Here is a 21,560-nt window from a genome sequence, read left to right on the forward strand (position 1 = left end):
TAACAACTGCCTGCAGTTCAATTTATTGACTACATACAAATTGGAGAAACTGAACTGCTACTGGGCTTGAACACCAGTATATTCACATATATGTATATATACAAGTGTGTGTGTGTGTGTGTGTGTGTGTGTGTGTGTGTGTGTGTGTGTAAATATATATTTGTGTGTGTGAATATATGTGTGTGTGTGTGTGTAAATATATGTGTGTGTGTGTGTGTGTATATATATATATATATATATATATATATATATATGCATATATGTGTGTATGCATTTATGTGTGTGTGTGTATATTTATATTTATATATATATATATATATATATATATATATATATATATATATATATATACACAGAGAGAGAGAGAGACGGCGCTGTATCTTTTTTTTTTTTTTTTTTCTGGTGAAAGGGCATAATGTTGTTGAACACATGTAGAGGTCACAAAGTTAAAATTACCATTTTAAAAATGAACCAATGTGTATTTTGATCAGGGATTGCTTCAGTAACTGCAAAATCTGAATAACAAAATCTCATTGTTCTTAATGCTAGATGAAGCCCAGAGAAAAAAGTGGTGATTGTATTTTGTATTTAGTGAATGGGCAAACTATACATCAGCCCACTGATTGGAGAACGAACGTTCTCCAGCAGGGTATTAATGTACAAGTAATTCCCTCTGAAAAAATGTCTGCGACTACATGGCTGCATATCAAGCTGCTGTGGAGCTCGGACTTATAAAAAGCAGCAGCCGCCATTACTTTATACTCACTAAGCAGTGCTTTTGCTGTTTACCAAGTGTAAAAAAAAAAATAAATGTATGAGTGTGTTTGTTTCTGTCTGCATGTGTGAGTGACTGAGTGTATGAAAGCAGAGGAGACTTTGTGTGTGAGAGATCGAGAGAGTGAGAGTGATCTTGTGTGAGTGAATGCATGTATGAAAGTAGAGGAAGATTGTGTGTGTGAGAGACTAAGAGCGATCTTGTGTGAGTGAATGTATGTATGAAAGCAGGGGAGACTGTGTGTGTGTGAGACAGATCAAGAAAGAGTGGTCTTCTGTTCATAGCTCTCAACTGTCCAAATTTTCACAGAATGTCCAGATTTTTTGCCTCATATTTTTTTGTCTGTTCCTCATAAAATTTTGTTTTTCTGAAGTTTTGTGACAGATCGAGGAGTGAATTCACTAAATAATGACAGGCATTTGAGTTTTAGGCTTTATATCCTCCAGAAAATGCAATGTAATACAAGACCATTTATTCTAGCAACTTTCTAAGTTTACAAAAAGCAATATTTAAAATTTGTCCGTTTTTGGCTTTGTCCAGATTTTATGTGCTAAGAGGTTGAGAGTTGTGCTTGTGTGAGTGAATATGAGTATGAAACCAGAGGAGACTGTGTGTGTGTGTGAAAGCAGAAGAGACTGTGTATGTGAGAGAGAGAAAGAATGGGCTCTCTCTAAAATTGTTGAGTTGTACTTGATATTTTTTAAGTACTATACTTTTTATATATCTAATGTGTTATGTTAAGTTACATTATATATATGCTCCTATCATCTTCTGTTCTCCTTGAAATTCTCCATGTAGCTCATAAAATGACAGCTAAGAGTGTTTTGTAATAAATTTACAGTCATAAAATTTAATAAACCATTTCTGCCGCAGGTGAAGTAGCAGGACTTTTCACAGTGGAGGAACTTGAACCATTACTTTCTCCTCTGAAGGAACAAGCATCACAAGATGGTTTTACAGGACCCCTTTACAATTACTTTGCTTACAGTAAGTTTTGTTATCATTGTACAGATTACAGTTCTGCTAGCACTGTTCGTTGGGTACCTTGTCATTTTTGTCACTTTTTCATCAGTAGTACATACAGTTGCTTTAATTATATTTGCATTGCCTTTTAGGATGCAGTTTAACAGAAATAAATGTATGATTTTGTAAAGTGTGGCAGTTAAACAGAGTTTTTGAAAAACACTAACTTGTCGATTTCTGTGGCAGTAATCTTAAAAAGTGAATTAACTGTAGGCTTGTAGAAGTAGATTTTTGAGCTATAAATCTTGTTTTTTAATTTAGCCTTATTTCACACACTCATGAGGGTCTGAGAAGGTCAATGGTTAACTCAAAACTCTAACTTACTTTGTCATGAGTTATTTTTTTCAGGCTCTGATTTCTATTCCGCTGGCACTATAGCTATAAAGAACATACACAGATACTTCTGATGATGTACTGCTTGAGGCCTTATTAAGTCAGGATGAGTTCTACTGCAAAATGGAAATCGAAATCTAAACCAACTATATTAGAAATCGTGACTATAGTAACAGAGATAAAACAACTGGAACTGAGATCTTTAGAAAAAGTTGAGCAAATTACATAGGAAAAAAATGGGAATTGTGGGAATAATGCATACAGCGGAGGAATGAGATTTAAAAGAAGGCAGAACATAAATGAGCTGTGTAATGTTTGACTGAAAATGATTGGGTAGATTATAAGTGATGTATAATGTTTACAAATGGGAGTGTGTCAGTATGCTTTCTGATGTAAAATGCTTTCAACTCTGTGTTGGTGTGGTTTGTTTTCATTTATATAAATGTATGACTGCTTATGTCATAAGTGATGGGTTAATAAGGAGGTTTCTTGTTTTAAAAAAGGGGCAATAATTGATTGAATAATTTATGTAATGTTGCTTAGATTTTTTTTTTTATATATATATATATATAGAGAGAGAGAGAGAGAGAGAGAGAGAGCAGTATATGTGAAGCATAATGTTTGTTCATTTTAACTTGGTAATACAATTAGATTACTTTTTTATAAATATAAATGTACCTGTGTCACAAGTGATAATTCAATAAAGGTGTTTAAAAAAGATGATTTCTACTGCTTAATAGTTATGTACCTGAAATCTGAGAGCATTTTGATGGGAAAGAAAATTAAAGACTGTCTAGATACAGGTGCAATGCTTCTGTGACAGAGTTCATTCTCCATCTTCAGCCTCCTTCTGGTGGTAATGTAGGATCTGTATGACATTTGTGGGATCCTCTGGTCTTTTGAATGCCCCATTGGCACCTGGTATCCCCCAGTATTAGTTCTATGCTTTGATGGTTACTGATGCAGGACCCACATCTGCATCTGTGAGACTCCTGTGGCCAAAGTACACATTATTCCTGTATAAAAAGTTTAGAGTTGTCACTCATTGCTGCAATTTCAAACCTCTTCCTACCAGCAAACTATCACCCTTTATTGTCATCTTGAGTTTGCTTCCTAATAAGTGATGTATGACAAGTAATGTGGTTGCTTTTAATTTTAAACCATAGATATATTAAACCTGCTGGAAACTACATCCTTTGGTGAATATTGCAGAGTTTTACAAGATGGGTCATGACATGCAGGTAAATAACTTTAGATTTGAGTTGGGACATCTTTGTATATAGACTGATAAAACGTATGTGACTTGTAATAGTGTAAATGAGTGTACAGAGAGTATCTTCTTCTTCTTTCAGCTGCTCCTGTTAGGGGTCGCCACAGCAGATCAACTGTTTCCATTTCTTCCTGTCCTCTGCATCTTGCTCTGTCTCAACAACCACCTGCATGTCCTCTCTCACCGCATCCATAAACCTTATCTTAGGCCTCCCTCTTTTCCTGTTACCTGGCAGCTTCATCCGTAGCATCTTTTTCCCAATATACTCTGCATCCCTCCTCAGCTCATGTCCAAACCAAAGTAATCTTGCCTCTCTGGCTTTGTCTCCAAACTTTCCAACCTGGGCTGACCCTCTAATATACTTATTCTTAATCCTGTCCATCCTCATCACACCCAGTGCAAATCTTAACATTTTCAACTCTGCCACGTCAAGCTCTGACTCCTACCTTTTTGTCAGTGCCACTGTCTCCAACCCATATAACATAGCTGGTCTCACTACCCTCTGGTAGACCTTCCTTTTCACTCTTACTGGTACTCGTCTGTCACAAACCACTCCTGACACACTTCTCCACCCACTCCATCCTGCCTGTACTCTCTTCTTCACCTCTCTTCCACACTCACCATTACTCTGAACTGTTGATCCCAAGTACTTAAACTCATTCACCTTCGCCACCTCTACTCCCTGCATCCTCACCATTCCTCTATCCTCCCTCTCATTCACACACACACATATTCTGTCTTAGACCTGCTGACCTTCATTCCTCTTCTCTCTAGAGCATATCTCCACCTCACCAGGGTCTCCTCCACCTGTTCCCTACTCTCACTACAGATCACAATGTCATCTGCAAACATCATAGTCCACGGGGACTCCTGTCTGATCTCGTCTGTCAACCTATCCATCACCATTGCAAATAAGAAAGGGGTCAGAGCTGATCCTTGATGTAATCCCACCTCCACCTTAAACGCATCTGTCACTCCCACTGCAGACCTCACCGCTGTCATACTACCCTCGTACATATCCTGTGCCACTTTTACATACTTCTCTGACACTACCGACTTCCTCATACAATACCACAACTCCTTTCTAAGCACCCTGTCATATGCTTTCTCTAAATCCACAAAGACACAATGCATCTCCTTCTGTCCTTCTCTGTGCTTCTCCATCAACACTGTCAGAGCAAACATTGCATCTGTAGTGCGCTTTCCTGGCATGAAACCATACTGCTGATCACTAATCATCACCTCCCTTCTTAACCTAACTTCCTCTACTCTTTCCCATAACTTCATGCTGTGACTGATCAGTTTAATCACTCTGTAGTTACTACAGCTCTGCACATCGCCCTTATTCTTAAAAATCGGTACCAAAACACTTTTTCTCCATTCCTCAGGCATCCTCTCACTTTCCAAGATTTCATTAAACAATCTAGTTAAAAACTCCACTGCCATTTTACCTAAACACCTCCATGCTTCCACAGGTATGTCATCTGGACCAACAGCCTTTCCGTTCTTCATCCTCTTCATAGCTATCCTTACTTCCTCCTTGCCAATCCACTGCACTTCATGATTCCCTATCCCTACATCATCCAACCTTCTCTCCCTCTCATTTTCTTCATTTATCAACCCCTCAAATTACTCTTTCCATCTGCTCAACACACTCTCCTCGCTCGTGTATGTTTCCCTCATTATCCTTTATCACCTTTACCTGCTGCACATCTTTACTAGCTCGGGCCCTCTGTCTAGCCAATCGGTGCAGGTCCTTTTCTCCCTCCTTAGTGTCCAACCTTTTATTCAATTCTTCATACGCCTTATCCTTAGTCTTCGCCACCTCTCTCTTTGCCATGCACCTCATCTCCTTATACTCTTGTCTACTTTCTTCATCTCTTTGACAATCCCACTTCTTCTTCGCCAACCTCTTTCTCAGTATACTCTCCTGTACTTCTTCATTAAACCACCAGGTCTCCTTGTCCTCCTTCCTCTTTCCAGATGTCACACCAAGCACCTTTCTAGCCATCTCTCTTACTAGCTCTGCTGTAGTTACCCAGCTATTCGGTAACTCTTCACTGCCACCCAGTGCCTGTCTTAACTCTTCCCTGAACATCACCTCACAATTACCCTTTTTCAGTTTCTACCATTTGATCCTTGGTGCTGCCCTCACACTCATCCTCCTCTTCTTGATCACCAGTGTCATCCTACAAACCACCATCCTATACTGCCTAACTACACTTTCCCCTGCCACCACTTTACAGTCTCCAATCTCCTTCAGACTGGCCCTTCTACATAAGGTATAATCCACCTGTGTGCATTTTCCTCCACTCTTGTATGTCACCCTATGCTCCTCCCTCTTATTAAAATACGTATTCATCACAGCCATGTCCATCCTTTTCACAAAATCCACTACCATCTGACCTTCTGCATTCCTTTGCTTAACACCATACCTACCCATCACTTCCTCATCCCCTCTGTTCCCTTCACCAACATGCCCATTGAAATCTGCTCCAATCACCAGTCTCTCACCCTTGAGTACAGTCATCACCACTTCATCCAACTCACTCCAAAATTTTTTTTTCTCATCCATCGCACACCCAACGTGTGAAGCATATGCACTAACAACATTCATCATTACACCATCAATTTCCAGCTTCGTAAACATCACTCTATCCGGCACGTTTTTTCACCTCCAAAACACTCTTAACATACTGTTCCTTCAGGATAATGCCTACGCCATTTCTCCTACCATCCACACCATGATTACAGACAAGAAAATGTTCTACTTTTGTGTTATGGAAGGGATAAGTAATCAGCAAGGAAATATTTAGTAGCCATCTTGGTTTTTCAGAGTAGTCAGGAAGACATTGGATACTGAATGGACAACATACGGTAGCATAAAGAAATTAGTGGCTGTACAGGAGAATTTTATGGGAGCCTGTCATTTGCTCGTTTAATTAGGCAGTTTCAGCAAATGCAGTCTCAGAGAAAATGTTTCACTGAAAGCACTTTTGCCAGCAGTGGAGATTTCCCTTTTCTCCACATTTGTGTACTTGGAGTCAGTATATTTTAAATTTTGGTGGGGGGGGGGGGGGGGGAGTCAAGCCGAGCACATTTGCTGAAACATTTTGCAGTATTTGCTGTCAGGAAAAAAAAGATGTTGCTCTGTCCTCCTTATTCCGGTATTATGAATGACTAGAAAAGAAGTCAGGTGTTTGTGGTGTTAGGGATATGCCGTGAGAAAAACATGACTCTGGGGATGTTGTGAAAGGATACAGGCTTATTCATGTATATGAATGAAAGAAGGTGTAATCCTGCGATTGCTATCTGTGAAGGGGATACACATGGTATTGTATAAACTTTCATTCATATGGTGACATTAAGTAACTAATTATTTTCTGTCTTCACAAGAAAAGAAAGAGGATGGTGTCAATGTTTAGACTGTTTTGGGGCAACACTGCGGACTGGACATAGAGATTTCCAATGATATGTTATAAGAGGAATGAAGAGAGAGAGATGAATTGATATTTTTTTTCTTGAGTTAGTATATCTGAAATATTCCCAGCAGGTGCTTATTCCATTGAATAGAACATTCCACCATACCTATCAACTGTACAGATTTTTGCAGAATGTCCAGATTTTTGCCTCATATTTTTGGTCTGTTTCTCATAAAATTGCGATTTTCTGGGAAATGACTGGCAAATCATTGAGGACTGAAATCAGAAAATAATGACACACATTTGAGTTTCAGACTACATATCCTTCGGAAAATTCATGCTAATGCATAACCTGTTATTCTGTCAATGTTCTAACTTTGTAAGAGCAATATTTAAAAAGTGCCCCTATTTATAGCCCCCCCCCATTATTTGTGCCTTTGTCCAGATTTCTTGATCTAACAGGTTGAGAGATATGCATTCCACCATTTGAAAATGCTGACTTCATGGTGTACCTTTTGGCTCTGAGGTTTCCTTCAGAAATAGAGTCGTCAATTTCATCATAGTCATCACCACCTTGCTTTCTGAGAGGAAAACTGACACCATTTTCTTCAGTTCTTTCTTGCTGCTGTTGATGAAAATAAGGGTAGAACTACATTATTAGTTTGTAAATTCTGTCTTGTTTTAAACCATTACTTCTGCCCTTTTTTTCCAGCACCATTCATCAACCATGCAGAAGACACCATGACCACTAGCACAAGTCTTGTAAGTGTCACCTTCAAATTGCTGAAATAGCACAGATGTCTGAGCTGTCTTTTTCTGTTTTGCTGTGATCAGTGTCACAACCCATTGTGCTGTGGCATGGATGAAGACATGAATGAGATCATATTCACTCATTGCTGTAAGGCTGTGAGGGATTATCACAACAATAAGGAAGTAGAAGCAGCAGCAGTTGATAGCACCCTCACTGAAGAAAAAGAAGCACAGAAAGGGGTCATCTTTTGAATACCACCATTTAGCAAACCAAGAGTAAAGTTTACTTCTGTGCATACAGTTTCCTTGTCTTCATATTCCCATTTTTGACTAGTGGAAGATATCGTCATCAGACATCAATCCATCCAGGCCTTGGTTTTCTTCTCTGCCTTTTAAATAAAGATCTTAAGCCCCTGCTGTACTCATCTGTCACATAGTGTACTACTGAGCTCCTGCCAGAAAATGACTTTCAGATAGCTTTTTTATCACTTACCTCAGCAGTGACAGCCTTCTTAAATGTTTTAACTTCAGCCATTTGCTATCTCCATAATTTTTGTCAGTGAGAGGTCATATTTCCACTTTAGGGTCATCAAGAGCTCAAACTATGACTTCTTCAGGAGTGCCACTTTATTGAGACAAACGCCATTCACTGTAGCTATCCATTTTATGGCTGTCTGAATATCATTTAAGTCCTTTTATCCTAGCAAAACAGGCCAATGACCAAAAAAAAAAAAAAAGAAACACTTGAGACTGTCTATATTGCAGTATAATCTGGGGATGCTGAACATGTGGAGAAAATAATGAGAGGCAAGGACTGTAATTGTTTCTTTTTCAGAAACTCACTTTTTCTTCTTGTTCACCCATTTTGGAAGAACTGTTTATTTTAGAATATTGAATTTCAATTCAGACAGACTGTTTTCAGGATCAGCCCAAGAGCAAACAGAATAGAGGTAAGAGGAACACAAAGAAGTAGAATAGGAAGGGGATTGAAGAGTGGAAGGTGGCAGGGGAAGAATATTTTTTTTCAGTAGATGGAAAAGGTTTTGGAAGGAAGGAACAAAGAGGGATAGCAACAGGGGCAGGCATGCAAACATAAAACACAGATGAAAGCTAGCGGGAGAAATTGACACAAAAGGGGATTAGACAGTGGCGGTATGCAGACTGACAGAGGGTAGGCAACTGGTGATGGGGAGGACTGACTGACTTACAGGAAATGAGGTGTGACACATAAAGATGAGGAACACCATGATGGAGATAAGATGAATTAAGGATGGCCTGCAAAATCAACTCTGAATGGAATCCACCCAGAGGTCAGTCACCTCCATGACTGATGTCATGGGTGGGTCGCTCTTCTTGAGGCCCAGTGGTTAGGGTCATTAAGCCACACAATTGTGCCAACTACTTAAGAAGGTGCTTCAAGGTACCACTGCTAACATCAAGCTGCCAGCTCACTTCATTTCTCAGCCAGCCGTACATCTTGTTAAATGACCCTGTAGGGCCCCTCTCCACTACCATCTAATGAGAAGCCTATGTCACTTTCCAGAGAAGTAGCAGTGGCAGCCTCCAATAAGTCTGCAGAGTCATCTTCCATAGGACATCTTTCATCATCATGCAGAGAGGGTAGCCTGGGAACTACTGGGGGCCCAGCAGTCGTTATTGTGGCTGCTGCCCCACCTCTGTCTGCTCCATTTTGATCCTGCAGGAAAAAGAATTTACATGGAGAAAAATAAAAAAAATGTATTAAAAATGAAAAAAAGAAAAGAAAACATGACACAAAAACAGTAGTCTGTTTGCTGTACAGGTTATTAAAAGAGGACATGGAAGGAGAATCAGTGTTCAGCAAAGCAATGATAAAACATTAACAAATGAACATTATTATGCAACAGATGAGAACACAGGTGACACCAAGCAGGTACAGCTTGAACAATGTGGGAGTGTAGCATAGTAAATGTAGTGAAAACTAATCTACAAAGCCAATGAATGACTAAGCAAGGTATAGGTATTAAAAAGGATAAAGAAAAAAAAAGAAAAACTGCTCAGTGCTATGGTAAACTAGTCAAGTATCATTATGTAGTAATAGCAAATGTAAAATGCTGGTATAACCAGAACAGTTTAGGGCAGTGACATAATAAATGGAGAAGAAACAAATCTACAAAGCCAACAGACAACTATGCTAGGGATAAATTATTGAAATAAAAAAACAAAGAAAAAGTGCTCGGTACTGGGTACACAGTTTAGGTACAGTTACACAGTAGTGGCAATTACAGGCATAACTGCAGTGGTTTATGAGAGTAACACATTACATGGAGGACAAACTAATCTACAAGGCCAGTGAACAACTAGGATGTCTTGAAATATTAAAACACAAATATGCTGTGAGCCATACTAATACAGTTTTATTTCAAAACAGGAATACAAGTTAAGTGCTTTTGTTCCCTAACTAGAACTTCTTCAGAACTAGTGCTCTAGTCTAAGACTACAAATTTAAATCCCCATGGCAATGATGCAGTTCAGTGTAAACCAACAAGAATTAATTTCCTTACATCCATAACAATATATAAAAGAAGAGCATTATGTAAATATTCAGTGTTATTGGATACTATTGCAATTCGTTATTAAACAAAAAAAAAACAAATAAATATCATATTAAAATATGTATATTATAAATTATAATTACTACTGCATAAATAAAAGGCTGTGTAATTATAAATACAGTCCTAAAAATTACTTATAAATATCCTTCAATGTCATTTACAGTTTATTGGCTTTCAACATTAAAATACTGTTCATAGAATTTTTTTTTCCAAACTAAGGGCATTGGGTTGCATTTAATAAAATCTGCTAGAATACCTCCCTAGTTTGGCCCCCCATAATCCACCAATAGTAGAATGTGGAGCTTTCTCCAGAATAAAAAATAAAAGTACATTTAAAATTCTTGTATTTTACTGAGTGTTTAAATAATGCATTTCTCTCATCATGATTTTTAATTGCATTAGTATATTTGTAAATTCTAGATTTAAGTTATCAGTTTTCCCAGTATAGAATGAAGCACATATGAGACATGTTGTCACATATATCACTTCCTATTATTGGTTATTAGTCACGGAAACACACCTATGGATATGTTAACCTCATCATAGACATATCTACATTAGGACAAGATCCACATTTTACGATACTGCAATGCTCTGTTGTATTGGCAGATCTCTCAGAAATATTCTTTATGTTCATACCTCTTTTGGTATACAAAATAAGGGTTACACCCCAGATTTTCTTTTAATCCATGCATGTCTAAGATCACCTTCCAATTTTTATTAATCATTTCTTTCACCAGTCCACTTGGACAATGTCGAATCATCATTGCTTCTTTATAAACACAGCTCAAATAACTCTCATTTTTCTTTCCATTGTTTTATATAACCATGTGTCCTGGTTTTATCATAACTGGGCCATATTTACAGCTCTGTTGTACTACTACATCTTGACTAATTTTCATTATCATACTTTTTGGATATCCCTTAGCTAGAAACATATTACTCAAAAATTCTGCTTCTCTTGAGAAAACATCTTTCTCTGACACTAGTCTAGTTAAGTGGACAAACTGTCCTTTCAGTAAATTTCTTTTTTGCCATACTGGGTGGCAGCTGCTGTAATGCAAGAAACTAATGAAGAATGTTGCATTTTGTTGTATGTTTAGATTCATATGTCATCTTTATATTGTTTATCACAATGATATTATCTAGCTAATACTATAATAATCCCTTTGGCTAATAAACAAGAAAATATACAATGTTATTAAGATAGTAGAAAACTACCAATATTTCAATATTTAATTGCCAGAATATAAGGATATTGTCTAAAAACCTTAGATAAAAAGATCAGTATTTACTGTCCATGATGTAACACGTTTCCCAATGCCACAATACTGTAGTAGCAAATACCAGTGTTGAGGCAGCTCCCATAGCAGCGCCCTTAGTTTGCTTATAGTATTGGCCTTCCAAATTGTTAAGCAGCACCATTTCCATCATATGTCGCAGTAAATGAATCTCTTCCTGTGTCATGGAACTGCCATTCAGTAAGGCTTTTCTAGACCATTTTAATCTTAATTAGTATGGAATGACTAAAAAAGATCCTTCACATCAATAATGGCTAAACAGAAATCACACTTAAATGGCTTTCTCGCTCTTTGAGTTAATCAGTGCCACAAATCCTTCAAAATATGCCATTTATTAAAATGTTTTTTTCTAATGCATGGTTAACCCATTTTTCAAGAGACTACATTTTAGAACCCCCCCCCACCCACCCACCCATCACTTCATGTGGTCCAATGGCAGGTCCAGTTAATTTTTTGTGTGTTTTTAGGATAACAAAAATTGACAGTGTTAATGTGTTTTTTTTTTAATTCCAAATATTTCCCAGCTTTAATTGTAATATGATTATCTATAACAAGGTCAATTAACCAACTGTCTGTTTTATTCTGTTAAATTAATCTAATTTCTAGATACCATCATAAAAAAGTTCGCATTGCTTAAGTATTGCTATATTTTGCAACAGTAATCCATAGTGTTCGTAATAACTATCCCACCTCCAATGTTCGTAATAAATTATTTTGTTCCTTGGTAAGAATATAATATCTCTATCTAATGCCTTTCTTTTCTAGGGCTCTCAGGTCATACTCATATTCTTTCGAGTAATGCTAAAGGAGGTGGGTTAAATGTAGTACTACTCCTCAAGACATTGTCTGACCTCTCCTGTTCAGTAGAAATCATTTTAAAATTCAATTTTCTAACAAACAGTTTCATTACAATAATACTGTTAACCATGTACCTGGTTGATGGTACAAAGATAGAGTTTAGGAATATGCCCTTTCCATGCTGTTGTGTGATCTTGGAGTTTGTATGTGTAGCTAACAGGGGTTGGGAGGGAGGGTAAAACTCCTGGAAAAAAATGTTTTCTCATTTGCATGCTTCATGTTTATGTATTGTAGCCTGCATGTTTTGGTGTGGGAAGAAATGCTGAAAAAAAACTCAGCTTTGGCCGGCTAAGAACTTGCTGTATTCAACTGGACGTATAAGAGAATTTAAGTACCTTTATCTGCTCTTTTTTTCCCAAAAAATACAGTATTTAAATTGATTTTAACTGTGTGGAAGGAATATTAACTGAACTGGAAGTTAGTCAGTGTTTGCTGAATTTTGTTATTTGCTAGTAATTACAGGTGTGGGGGTAGTCACATTCTTTGATTTCCTGTCCTTGCCTATTTAAGTGGTACAGTGTGAAATATTTTCTGCTTAAAAACCTCAGCTTTGGCCGGCTAAGAACTTGCTGTATTCAACTGGACGTATAAGAGAATTTAAGTACCTTTATCTGCTCTTTTTTTCCAAAAATACAGTATTTAAATTGATTTTAACTGTGTGGAAGGAATATTAACTGAACTGGAAGTTAGTCAGTGTTTGCTGAATTTTGTTATTTGCTAGTAATTACAGGTGTGGGGGTAGTCACATTCTTTGATTTCCTGTCCTTGCCTATTTAAGTGGTACAGTGTGAAATATTTTCTGCTTAAAAACTCAGCTTTGGCCGGCTAAGAACTTGCTGTATTCAACTGGACGTATAAGAGAATTTAAGTACCTTTATCTGCTCTTTTTTTTCAAAAATACAGTATTTAAATTGATTTTAACTGTGTGGAAGGAATATTAACTGAACTGGAAGTTTTGACTCTGCTCTTCAGTTAGTCCCACCCACCCTCCATGTTTTTGTTTTGGTGTTAATCTCAGTGGCCTTGCAACTGCCCGCCCCTCTTGTAAATTTGTGTTTGGATACTCCTTCTGGGCCCATCTCATTTGTTCACTCAACTGAGTGCAGTGAGGTCATATTCTGATTTCAGGCACTCCTACTGTGTACAAAGAGAGCATCTGGGAAACAGAAAAAAAAATTAAGCTTGTTTCCTGCCTTTCCTGTTAAGTGGTATAGACTATTTGTAGGCTTCTGAGCCCCCAAGCCCTTCTGTGTTGGAGGGAAGCCTTCTAGCTTAGTTTTTTTTCTTATAACTAGCCAGTTTTCTAGTTTCAGTGCACAAATCTGTTTCTTTGATCTCAGCACTTATTCAGAAAAAATAAATAAATAAATAAATACATTTCATCTGCTTTTACTGTACTTGTGTTTCTACCTACTTTTTTTACTTTTGCATCATCTTAAAAGTACTCAATTGTATTTATCACTGCTTGGTGTAACTCATTCTAAGACTTTTGGTTTAAACACTTGGGCTTCGGACCAGTTGTTTTGCACTGAGAGGGTTTGTGGTCTGCACTGTAGTGGCAGAACAGGTAGCTTACATCCTTCTAGGTTGGGAACTGCTGATTGAGGGCTCAGTGTCTGTTATTCTAAAAGTGTATTAATTCTGGTTTAAGCACTTGGGCTTTCAGGCCAGTTATTTTACATTAAGAGGGTTCATGGTCTGCACTCTTGTGGGAGGAGAGGCTGGACTCTGCCCTTCTGAGCTGGGAATTTCTGGTTAAAGGCTTATAGTGCATGCATATCTGAACTGCTTCTTACTGAAGTTGGTGCGCCTTGTTTGCTGTGGCATAGACTGGATTCGGGCCTGCTGGATCTAGCTTTGTTTGTGTAACTTGAGCACTAATCCAGGCATTCTCTAAAGTATTCAATTGTATTTATTACTGCTTGGTAGTAACTTGATTAAAGTGTAGCTATCATTCTAAGTCTTTTGGATTAAGCACTTGGGCTTCAGACCAGTTGTTTTACATTAGGAAGGTTTGTGGCATGCACTGTGGTGGCAGGACAGGTAGCTTTCATCCTTCTAAGTTGGGAACTGCTGATTGAGAGCCCAGTGTCTGTCATTCTTAAAGTGTATTAGTTCTGGTTTAAGCACTTGGGCTTCAGGCCAGTTATTTTACATTAAGAAGGTTTGTGGTCTGCACTCTTGTGGGAGAAGAGGCTGGACTCTGCCCTTCTGAGCTGGGAATTTCTGGTTAAAGGTTTATAGTGCCTGAATATTTGAACTGTATCTTACTGAAATTGGTACACCTTGTTTGCTGTAGCATAGACTAGATCCAGGCCTGCTGAATCTAGCTTTGTTTATATGATTGTTGTTTGTTTGCTTGTTATTTCCCTGGAACGCTAATTCCACCTAATACGCGGCTTCTCAGCACTTCTGTGGATCACTAGTGATATCTGCATTGCTTACTGTACTTATTTCCTTGTTTCACTTGAAAGAAAGTTACTGTTTGTCGTTTTTGCATTTAAGTTACCTGTAACACATTGCACTTAAGTTACCTGGCACTTGCTCACTAAAGCAATTATATAAGTCAGCACTAAAAATTAAAAGCACTACACCCTCACTCCCCACTGGCCCTGGTTTTCAATTATTAAGGAATTCCCAATATTATTCTAGCATGTCCAAAGGTCAGTTATCAGTCTCCTCTCCGGTCCAGCTGGTGAATCTGGGAATCTTGAGGCAATGTTACAACTGCCTCATGTACACAGACAACCCTCTCCTCCTCCCAACAAATTCCAACACATGTGAGAGATGCAACCATATAGCCAAACTGGAGGCTAAGCTCTCTCAACTCAGTACTGGCATAACCAGTCAGGAGGAGAAGGAAACCACACTCACTACAATTCCAGTCTCACATAGACCTACCACGACAGCAAACCAAACACATAATCACACAAAAACATACTCGGAGGCTCTAAATAAAGATCTGCCGAAGCAGCAGAGACCTCCAAAGCAGACACCCAGGCAGCCGCTACCCCAAAACAAAACACGTGCAACACATATCTCACAAAGCCAGTGTGCCGAACAGTCACAGCCCTTAAGACTAAACAACACACCTGATACACTTGTAATAGGTGACTCTATCGTCAGGCACACTGACGTCCCGCTCACCTGGCTGAACAAGGAGAGGGTCACGGTGAGCAGCCTGTCGGGCGCTAGGATCCGCCACATAACACAAGCACTCAGGTCACTCCAACACAAGTACAAATATGTCCATGCTGGTGTGAATGACCTGAGACGTACCTCCCTGGACTACATGAAAAGAGACATAAAGGAGCTCTCTGAGCATGTAGTCCAGGCCGGTATGACCCTGACCTTGAGTAGCATCTTACCCTCACCAAGAATGATGCCACAATATGAAGACAAGATGATCAATTTCAACAATTGGCTTAAGTACTGGTGTCATTCAAAGGGGATCCAATGCCTGTCAGCTTGGGATGATATGCTCGACAAGCCACGATGCTTTGCTAGGGACGGCTTGCACCTGTCACCCCTGGGCTTTCGGATACTGGCAAAGGCTATTGCTACCCCCATAGTGCCTTTTTTAGGCAAGGCTCAAAAGACAAACCCACCTTCATAGGTATCACAAGGGATAAGAAACTAAGAGTAATGCTACTCAACGCCAGAAGTCTAAACCTCAAGATGCATGCACTCGAAACTCTCCTTAGCATGGAGAACATCGATATCTGTGCAGTAACAGAAACCTGGTTCAGGGCTCCCGAGAGCACCCCAGCACTACCAGGTTATACCTCATACCATGCTTTTCGGCCCCAAAACTTGGACCGAACCACAAAAGGAGGGGAGTATCGATATTCATCAAAGATACCCACACCTCCAGGTTGGTGGCAAAGCACGAAGCATCAGAGACTATCCATGTGCAACTAACAGTGGGTAAAACTGCCTTCCAGTTTATAGCCTGCTACAGACCACCCTCCCAAACCCAGGAACCCCACTCGGCCTTCCTGAGAACACTGGAAAATATGAAGGTCTCTCCAAACACCATTATATTGGGCGACTTCAACTACCCAAACATAGACTGGGAGCATTACTCTAGCTCCAACACCCTAGCCCAAAGGTTCCTAGAATTTATAAACTCAAATGCTATGGAACAACTTGTTACCACTCCCACAAGAGTGGAAAACATACTGGACCTGATCATCACCAACATGGGGACTCTGTGCTCCAGACCAGAAGTGTATCCCTCACTGGTACCATAAACTAATCTCACTGGATATTCACATCCCGACCCCACCCCCTGCCCAGAAAACCACAGTGAAAAACTTCTCTAAAGCAAATTTCCCACTCCTCAAAACTAAGGTGGAATCCTTCAAAGCCCCCGGGCCTGTGGAAAATACGGCCCAGACCGCAGAATCCTTTATAAACGCATTCTATGAACACCTTCAGGAATGCATGGATCATGCGATCCCAAATAAAACCAAGACCCAATCCTCCAAAGGCAGACATCCTGTCTGGTGGACCCCAGGCATAAACAAAACTATACAATAGAAGGAGGAAGCTACTAAATGATAGAGCAAAATCCCAAAAAGGGAAGGCATCACTGATCAGTATTAGCAAAAAGCTACAGACACACATAAAATTGTCTAAGGCCAGCTTCGAGAGAATAATTGCACAGGACACTAAGGATAATCACAAGGCTTTCTTTAGTTATGTTAGGAACCTGGGTGGTAATTCCCAGATATGCTCAGAATTAGTCCAAAATGACAAAAAATACACCGAACCCACAGACATTGCCAACATCCTAGCTGACAGGTTCAGCGCAAACTACTCCCCCCCCCCCCCCACCAAAAGGGCAAATATCTATCCCAGCAGAGTAATGCCCCCCTGACATCTCAGATGCTCAGGTAAGAGCCGCCCTCTCCAAAGCAAAAAACACAGCATGAATGGGACCAGACGGTGTCCCGGGCTGCGTCCTACATGAACTCCAAGAAGAGCTAAACCCAGACATAAAACTACTGTTCAATCTCAGCCTTACTAGAGGATATGTGCCCAAAGAGTGGCGTACAGCAACAGTGGTCCCTCTCCATAAAGGTGGTGCCTCAACGGATCCTGGAAACTATCGCCCCATATGCCTGACTAGCTTGGTCTGCAAAGCTATGGAAAGGATCATCATGGACCTCATAAATAAAGATATTGGGGACCTACAAACACTGGATCCTACCCAGTTCGGCTTTGTTAAGGGCAGATCCTGCCTCTTAAACCTGGTTGATTTCTTTGAAACAGTCACCAAAGGCCATTGACGAGGGGAAGGTGGTCCACACAGCCTACCTGGACCTCGCAAAAGCCTTCGATACAATACCCCACTCGGGCATTATAGATAAGCTCACCAGCTTAAATATAAACCCCTATGTCACTAGATGGATTGCAAATTGGCTCAAGGACAGACATAACCCACATGGTTAGAATTGCTGGAGCCATGTCAGACTCCAAACCAGTTACAAGTGGTCTCCCACAAAGCTCAGTCCTGGGACCTCTCTTGCTCGGTATATATTTCTCCGAGGTACAGGCCAACACGGAAGGACTGTGGCTGACCAAGTTCGCAGATGACTGCAAACTGGGCGCCATAATCGACTCTCCAGCCGACACAAGCATCCTCCAAAAGGGCCTCATAGAAACAGACAACTGGTGCCAGAGCCATGGCCTCAAGCTAAATGCCAAAAAGTGTATAGTCATCCCCTTTGGCAAAAACAAAGTGCCCACAAATTACCACATAGGTGGTAATCCATTAAGTACAGAAGAAGTAATTAGGGACCTGGGGACCCAAGTTGATAGCAATCTCTCATTTGACAACCACATGGCCAAAGTGGTTAGAAAAACATTTTATATAGCCCACCTAATCATGAAGGGATTCACATCTAGATCAGGGGACGTCATCGTGCCTCTTTACTCATCCCTCATCAGGCCCATAATTGAGTACAGTGCCCCTTTTGGGATGTACCTTACCAGACACCTGCAGCAACTGGAAAGACCCCAAAAGTACCTCACCAAGAGGATCAAAGGGCTCAAACAGATGCCATATGCTGCCCGGTTAAAGAAACTTCAGCTCTACTCAGTGGCATACCGCCTGTTCAGAGGCGATCTGTGCCTGACGTATAAAACCATATCCAACCTGGAATTAATGGACATGCTGCACCTCAGAAAATCCAAATCCCATCGTGCTACGCGCTCGAGAGACTTGAACCTCAGCACTGAAATAAATAGGACATGCTGGAGGGACAGATTCATAAACCAGAGGCTCCCTTCACTCTGGAATAAAATCCCAGTCCAGGTTAGGCAGAGTCCCTCATTGACTCTCTTCAAGAGGAATCTTGATGAGTGGATAGGAGATCGTAGGTTTACCCCGGGTATCACTTCTGTGTCACTGTTAGACAGAGGCACAGCATACTAACCTCGAAAAAGGGCATAGCAAAATAAATTTAAAATGGGTGGCGAAAGCCAAACACATTCTGCTAGGCTTATAAATGCCCTAGGGCAGATAGCCTAGTATGAACCTATGAACCTATAAAAAGATGAAAACTAAAATGCCAGTGTCTTCAACATTAGTAATATTTGAGATTTATGTTTACAGAACTTTGATATTTCAGCTTTTTTATTCAGCAAGAAAAAATTCATAGTAATTGCTTTTAATGGATAGTCAGGCACTCCGTATAAAAACTTTAATCCTTACTGTATAGTGATTGAACAAAAGCAAATAGCCTCCTGTAATGTGACAACTGTCTCTCTTTCTCTAATCTCATCTTCTCATTGACAGGTAATGTTTAAGCATTGCTTCTGCAGATTACTGTATTTATGCTGTTACTGCTTGCCTGAGGGTGTGATGCCATTGGTATCACTCACTGCCCTGGCAAGCATGTGCCAGGTATCCACTTTGTATGAGAGACCTTTGTAATCTTCCAGTAGATGCTTCCTATAGTGCATGTGCAGCCAGTGTGAAAAGATCTTACACTCGCTGGTGCACCATAAAGGAGCATTGCCAAAGTCAGATCCTGCAGAAGTCATTCTACATACTAGGTCAAACCTAGGACTGAAAATGAGAGCTGGAGTGAATGACCACATACCACAGGGGATACATGATGTGCACGGGCAAGTAGCATGATACTGTGATGCCCATCTATGGTAGTGTAATGTATGTGGTCAGTAGTGCAGTGAAAGTTTATATATTGTGGTTAAGCCTGACAATCTTGCACACATTACATGACCTCCATGTATGAGCACATCCATGACAGCCAGCTACATAGTGCGACTTCCATGGTCATTAGTGCAGTGCAGATCTGTAGTACAGTGGCCAAGCTGCACAGGTCTGCATACTATATGTGACTACAGTGCTCCTGCATGAGCTGAGCCTGGCCATGTATGTTCATAGATTCATAGGTATGTACTAGGCTAATGGCCCTGGAGCCTTTACAAGCCTAGCCCATAGGGTTACCCTGGCATCGTGCCACCCAATCTATGATCCCAGTGCCTGTGTCGAGTAGAGCCACTGGAGTGATCCCCGGGGTGAATTTTCTATTTCACATCCACTCATCAAGATTTCTCTTGAAGAGGGCCAGTGAGGGGCTCTGTTTGGCATGTATGGGAAGTCTATTCCATAGCATGAGCAGTCTCTGGGTTATGAACCTGTCCCTCCAGCATGTTCTGTTGATTGTGGTAAAGAGGTTGAGGTATCTGAAGCGTGTGGTGTAGAGGGATTGAGATGTCTTTAGATGTAGCATTTCTAACAGAGCTCCGTCAGACATGGCTTTGTAAGTCAAGCAGAGATTGCCGCTAAGTAGGCAATATGAGACAGAGAATAGTTGGAGATTTCTGAGTCTGCCCATATAGGATAAATTTTTAAGGCCTAGGATCCTCTTTATGAGGTACTTTTGCGTCCTCTCCAGTTGTTGCAGGTATCTAGTGAGGTACATGCCAAATGGGGCATTGTACTCGGTGATTGGCCTAAGGAGGGAAGAGTAGAGGGAGACAATGACCTCTTTCTTCTTGGATGGAAAACCGTTAGTAATGAGATATGCCACATAGAAGGATTTTCTAACCACAGTGGCAATGTGGTGGTCAAAAGAGATGTTGCCATCACCCTCTGTTCCCAGATCTCTTATAACGCCTTCTGTGATGTTCTTCGTGTTTCACTGTTGCAGTCATTATATTTGGGTTATCTGCTTGCAGGTAGCCCTCAGTCACCCTGATTAACTAAGTCTTTGGTCCTGCATCGGTTGCTGTCTCTTCTTCCATGACGTCAGGTTGTCAGGGGTGTAAAACATGCAGCTGACGCCGTTACATCAGTCTTTCTTGCTGTGCAGTGCCCGAAGCAGAAGAAGTTCGCAAGTGCCGGTCGGCCGACTCCTGAAATTTTCGTTTTCGAGTTTCAGAACCAAAGTCTTCAACTAATGCTACCTGTTGGGGAAACTTTTTCTTGCTCCTTACCGATGTCAGTAAAAGTTAATAATTGCATTACTTGTGGAAAGCAAATAACTCATAAAGATTTTCATTCGTACTGTATTCCTTGCCTAGGCCTTGACCACGATGTACCTTGCTGTCAGTTTTGTGCTTTATTTAATCAGCGCATTATCCGTCGGTATATTTTCGCCTCTAAATATTTTGGTTCTTGATTTAATTATCCAGAAATGTCGTCGGTTAGCCATCTGACTACCGGGAGTCCGAAAAAATGCAAAGATAGACAGAGACAGGCCGCCGAGGTCCATAACTGCCGACGATGCTTCTCCTAAACCAGTCGCCAATTTGCCGGTACTCAGTGAGGTGCTTTTGCAGCCCCTGATACCCATTTGGAGTCCGGTATGCCGCGAGATGCTTCAGCTGTGGAACCCGTGGATGTCTCTACCTTGGATGGGTCCAGAGCCGCTGTGCAGGCACCAGCATCTGAGAGTGTATTCGGGCCTACGGACTTGCATATTAAATCAATGCCTCCTTCATTACTTAGGCCTAAATCTCGATCCATGTCTAAAAACCAATGCCCAGGCCACATGCTCAGGCCTCTATGCCTAAAAACAAATGATAAAAATGGCTGAAGATCTAATAACTCTAATCGGGGTTGCCACCCCCCCCCCTCCTTCTAAGAGGCCTAGGACTGAAGTTAATTATGAATCTTCTGATCAGGATTCTGTTTTTTCTGATTCTTCTGATGATCTGCATTTGCCCTTATCTAATTATGAAAATTCTGATGCAGAG

General features: G+C 40.3%; 1 protein-coding gene across 2 annotated transcripts in view; it reads left to right on the forward strand.

Annotated features, from left to right (window-relative positions):
* DYNC2H1 (dynein cytoplasmic 2 heavy chain 1) overlaps window positions 1-21,560 on the forward strand; it is a 6,555,988-nt gene that overhangs the window by 3,700,180 nt on the left and 2,834,248 nt on the right. For both annotated transcript variants that reach the window (XM_044072582.1, XM_044072581.1), the window contains one exon: window positions 1,649-1,762. In XM_044072582.1, the coding sequence (XP_043928517.1) occupies window positions 1,649-1,762 (114 nt within the window). The remainder of the gene's footprint in view (window positions 1-1,648; window positions 1,763-21,560) is intronic.

The sequence above is a fragment of the Protopterus annectens genome, chromosome 5.part0 (assembly GCF_019279795.1).
Source record: "Protopterus annectens isolate FY-2018-M chromosome 5.part0, PAN1.0, whole genome shotgun sequence".
Taxonomy (NCBI): domain Eukaryota; kingdom Metazoa; phylum Chordata; order Ceratodontiformes; family Protopteridae; genus Protopterus; species Protopterus annectens.